The sequence below is a fragment of the Cucumis melo genome, chromosome 1, assembly GCF_025177605.1.
Source record: "Cucumis melo cultivar AY chromosome 1, USDA_Cmelo_AY_1.0, whole genome shotgun sequence".
NCBI classification, from domain to species: domain Eukaryota; kingdom Viridiplantae; phylum Streptophyta; class Magnoliopsida; order Cucurbitales; family Cucurbitaceae; genus Cucumis; species Cucumis melo.
In genome coordinates, this window is record NC_066857.1 from 27,130,840 (window position 1) to 27,136,117 (window position 5,278).

Genomic DNA, 5,278 nt, shown 5'->3' on the forward strand with positions numbered 1-5,278 from the left:
GGGTGTGAGACTCCTCTCAACGTTGTTATCTTTCCTTCAAGTCAACGAACTCTCTTCAATATCGATGAATCTTAGGATATCCCTCTAAGATAGATAACTTTTTCTCTGTTCTTGTGCTTAGGCTCCCCTAAGACTGAGAATCCCTTTAACAACAATGGGTTAGAAGCTCCCCCCTAAGACTGTGATAGGGAAGTGAAGGAGAAGAGGTATAAGAGGGGACAAAAATATCACTAATTTTCATAAGGAAAATATCATTAATAAGAGAGCTATATAATTATAGGCTTCGATATGATTTTTTTTCTAATATTGTCTTTTTTTTTTTATAAAAAAAAAATTATTATTTATTATTTTATTTTTCTACTTTTAAAAGTTTTTTTTTTCTCGTGAAAAGAAAGGAAAAGAAAAGAAAAGAAAAGAAAAGAAAAGAAAAAGAGAGAAGCACTTTGGGGAAAGTAAAAAAGGACAATAATTTAGGCTTTTATTAAAAAAATAATTAGATGGGAATAATATATATCAAAACACTCCAACCCCCACTCAGTTTCCTTTCTGCTTTTAGATTACTATATCAAACAAATCCATTTTATTTATCCACACAAACATACAATCAATCCTTTAACCCCTCTTTAATAAATATTTGTACCCTTTTACATACAACCTTTAAATTATATTTTAAATTTTATATCTGACATTTCAATTATTTTTTTAAATTAATTTCATATTACGTCTGCACCCTGATATACATGAAATTGAAAATTTACAAAGATAACATAATTCAAACTTCATCAACTAAATTTGTAATTTTAATTTGAAAAAACAGTGAGATAATTAATTCTTTAGGCACGAGTATAGTTTCGATTAGCCAATGAAATAAAATTAAAAAAGAAAATTTAAAAAATTTGATTAAATTGGGTGAAGGGCAGGTGAGTTTAGGATGTTTTGTAGTCACATTCATTATGAATTATTATGTACTCTTTTGTTTTTGGTTGTATGATAATTATGAAGATGGTTTTTGTTTTTTTCTATTTCTTAAATGAAGAAAATGGGAAGACATAGGGCCTACTTCCCACTTCCCACTTCCCACTTCACTTCATCATTAATTAATTTCATTACTACTCAAACATACTTTTCCTTTTCTTCTTTCATAACTCCATATCACATATCACATTTATTTTCAAGTCTGTTTTAAAACCACTTTTTTTCTTTTTCTTTTTCTTTTTTTAATTAGCGCCCTCTTTTGTTTAAACAAAACCTTTATTTTAAAGTTTCTTTTTTTAAAAGGAAAAAGAAAAACCCTTTATTTAAAAGTTTGGTTGGGTATCAATCTTTCTATGTTAGTTTCATGTATACAAATATTGTGTGTGTTATGTACTACTTAACATGAATTTTGACGGCAAAAAAGTGAAAGTACTTTTCAACATTGAGTTTATCGACCTTTTTCTTTTTTTTTTTAAGAAAATAAATAAATCCAAGAACAAACTAGAGATGACAAAAAAAAAAGAAAAAAAAGAAAAAAAAAATCTTCAAAATTTACTAGATATAATAGAAACAAAAAAAAAAAAAAAAAAGAAATATTGTGAGGAAGCTAGAGCTCTGCTGACGCAAGGCCATAAGCAACCCCCCTATTATAAAGAAAAAGAAAAAGAAAAAGAAAAAGAAAAAGAAAACTTAGGATATGTATCTAAGGGACAAGAAGAATAATACTCCCAACAACATTTGTCATCCCGGATAAATCTACAGGTTTTGATCTCCAAAAAATCTGACTCAACCTGCAAAGAAATTTACTAAATCTTCAAATTTGTCCAATTCTGACAAATTAAGACGCCTAATTAAAACGTATCATTTGCTCAAGAGTTTTACCAATCAATGTATACAAATTAGAATGCCTACACATTTTGAGTGTGAAGTATTGTTTGTTGAGAAAAAGAGGGTGATGGTGTTATCAAAGACACTCGCAAAAATAGCATTACTTCTTTTTTGTGTTTGTAGGATTAAGGTACATGTTCAACATTTCACAACTTAATTAGGGTTTAAGAAACTTGATTTTGTTTTTTTTTTTTGTTTTCTTAATGTGGTTAGAAGAATAGGGTTTTTTTTTTTTTTTCTTTAAAAGGATAGTAAAACACAAAAAAGGAAAACTTTGTAAGGTGCCGACATTCAATGTGACAATACACATCTGTTGAATTTATGAGAGAAAACACAAATACACTTTGAATTCAAATCCAAACATTTACATTCTGATCACAATATAAGTCGCAAGGAAAACCAAAGAGAGCTTAGAAATACTTACCTCAACTTTTTTCGTATAATAAACAAATATGAGACTGATCAAAGGTGAGTGAGAGTACTATAGGAAAAAAAATAAAAAACAAAAAACAAAAAGAATAAATTATACAAACAACTCTCCTCTCCTTTTGTTCTCAATGACTAATTAAAACATATATTATAGAAGGAAAGAGGGATAAACATGATAAGTTAAGCGAAGAAACAAGGGGATTAGCAGCAGCGACCAAGACATCTACAGATGGAAGACGAGGGCATCTAATAATGGGATTTCTTTGGTGTGGATTTGTTGGAAGATTTTATCGTCGTCATCTACTGATGGGATTCGCCGTCGAATGGTTTGGTGGATTTTTTGGAAGATTTTCTCTTCAAGACCACAACCCAAGTGAAGGCTTCTAAAACGACAGCAATGACACCAACGACGGCGATAACCACGATGTAGGTGGACTTCCATTTGCGGTCGGGGTTGAGCATGTTGAAGCCTTTGAAGACATTGATGATGCCAAGGATGAGAATTGAGTACCCGATGCTGTGGTGATATACGTTCCAATACACTCTGTATTTGTGGTCCTTCTTTGGTCTCAAGAACAATGCAAACATCTGCCACAATTTTGTTATATACATCAATACCATTTCTTGTTCCTCATGTTATTAGCAACTTTTGTTTGATGCCTAAATCTTTGCTGCATGACAAACTTTCTTCATCATCCTTTCCCTGACCAACCAATCGATTTTGAACTGATGCCGACCACCCATTGTTCGGTTTTAATTGATCCAATTGGTTTATTGGTTTATAGCAATCACATAAATTGCATGGAATGTTCTTACCAATTTTAGATTCTCCTCAACTATGTTTATGACAATAACCCCGTACAGCGGTAAAAAGATTATAAAAAATTGCAAAAGTAAGGAAAAAAAAAAAAAAAGGAAGCACTTCTCTTTCTATTAGTTTAAAATATAGAAACTGTTTGAAAAAAATAAGAATAATAAACAATTGGTTATCGTAATTTCATTCACGTATCAATATATTAATTTTAAAAAAATATAAGATATGTTCGATTTAAGAAAAATCTGTCAAACTAAATTAAAATATTTGAATAAAAAATGTATTTTTCTTAAAATATAATTTCCTAATTCCTTTCTCCAATCAACGTCAAAGTAATTTCACAGAAAGAACAATTTTCCAGGGAAATTTGCAGAACTCAGAGAAAATATCGAAACAAGACCAATAATTTCTCAAGGAGAGTAAAAAATAATTTGGTTGAAGAAATACCTGCAAAGTGGCCATGGAGAAGAGGGCAATTCCGATGTTCCGGTGATCGTAAGCCACAAAACCTTCCGATTCACTCCCAAGCTTCATTCCAGTCCCCCAACCAGCTACTCCAATGGCGTATGCAGAAATCTGGCAAGAAATATGAAGATAAAACCACGCCGGATCTGCCGACGGAAAAACCCTAAGGTATCTCGCCATCACTACTCCAATCGGGAACAAAAGCCCCCAACTCACCGCGTTCAAAACTCCATGAATCTGGAGGAAAACAAACAAAACAAAAGTGTCAAATAAAGAAAGAAAGAAAAAAAAAAACATTCCAAAAACCACGACGACAGATAATCCTTAGAGATGGCACATTTTTCCTCATTGTTCGCGAATCCACTTCACCACTATCGTTGTTCTTGACTTCACCACCAGACAAACCTAGGGTTCCTTTAGCGTTGAGATTCTCGGGTTGGAACGGATGAACCGCCAAAGTAGTTCCATCCACGGACGGCCCAGCTTGCCAGACCTGATTAAGCGTAGTAGCAGCGGTTGGAAGCTTCAATTTGGCAAAAATGATCAACTCTCCACCGGAAGACTCGGCCGATGTATCCCAAACCTCGAAGGAAAGCTTAGAAGGCTTAACAGAGCCATAAGAGGCAACATTGTAGGTACGAACAAGAGGTACGCCGGAGTCGAGGTAGGCAACGAGAGCCTGAGAGCCAACCATGCCGGTGGAGGTGGGATTTATAGCCCAAGCGATCCATCCGGTGGATTTAGCAACGAAGGCAAGGGAGAGAGAGGAATTAGAGGAGTCGTAAGTCCAATGGAGGAAAGCAGAAAGGGAAGGGAGATGGGAGCAATGAGAGTAGAGATTGTTGTTGGAGAATGTTCTAGAAGAGCAGGGTTGAGAATAGGCGGGGGAGAAAAAGAGAAGAAAAAGGGAAAGGGAAGAGAACAACCCCCAATTCGAGGAAGCCATTGAAGAAGGAGGGAAGGAAGAGGAGAGGAATTGGGGGCTGGGGGAGAGTTTTGGGGGACTGGAATGGGAATATAATTAAAAGTATAGAAATCGAAATTATTTTGGTTTTTAATAAATTTAAGGCGGGGGGAGGGGAAGAGGTAATGCTATAATTAGAAAAATTATAATTAAAAACAGAGGTGAGGATTTGTGACACGTGGTGGGAGGATCTTCGTCTGCTGGGGTGGCACACCCACGCTTCTCCCATTTTTTATTTTTGTTTCTATCCAACTTGTTTGTGTTTGTTAGTTTCAAATTACGCTTTTGGTCCTTCCAAAATGGCCTTTTTTTCCATTAATTTCCTTTTGTAATGGAGATTTCATTTGTTAATAAATAAAAAAACAAAACGAAAAATAATTACAAGGTCTGGCTGTGTCTTCCATTAATATTGAAAGGAAAAGATGAGGAAGTAATGAAAAAGAGAGAGAGAGAGATGAAAAAAATTGGTTCTAATAAATTAAAAATAAGAGAAAAAGACAGCTATTGTGCATCACTTTCCTTTCTAACAATGTAAGGAGTAAGTATATCAAAGAGACTTATTGGTATTTAAACGAGACTAGATATTACTACAAAATAAAATCAGACTAAATACTGCACCTTCTTTTTCGGTGGTTCGATCATAAGAACGGGTAACCTCATAAATTTTTTTTCTAAAATTCATGTGAATAAGATGCTAAAAAGGATTTGTGTTGAGGAATGATATTGTTAAGATGGAGGGGAGT

The 5,278-nt window shown here is 33.7% G+C and overlaps 1 protein-coding gene across 1 annotated transcript; it reads right to left on the reverse strand.

Annotated features, from left to right (window-relative positions):
- Positions 1–2,273: 2,273 nt before the first annotated feature.
- On the reverse strand, positions 2,274–4,636 carry LOC103497621 (cytochrome b561 and DOMON domain-containing protein At3g25290). Its single transcript, XM_008459863.3, has 3 exons — positions 3,909–4,636; positions 3,554–3,808; positions 2,274–2,880 (listed from the first exon to the last, which is right to left on the reverse strand). Exons 1-3 carry the CDS (start codon positions 4,515–4,517, stop codon positions 2,593–2,595), a joined length of 1,152 nt encoding a protein of 383 aa, XP_008458085.1. The 5' UTR covers positions 4,518–4,636; the 3' UTR covers positions 2,274–2,592.
- Positions 4,637–5,278: the final 642 nt, after the last annotated feature.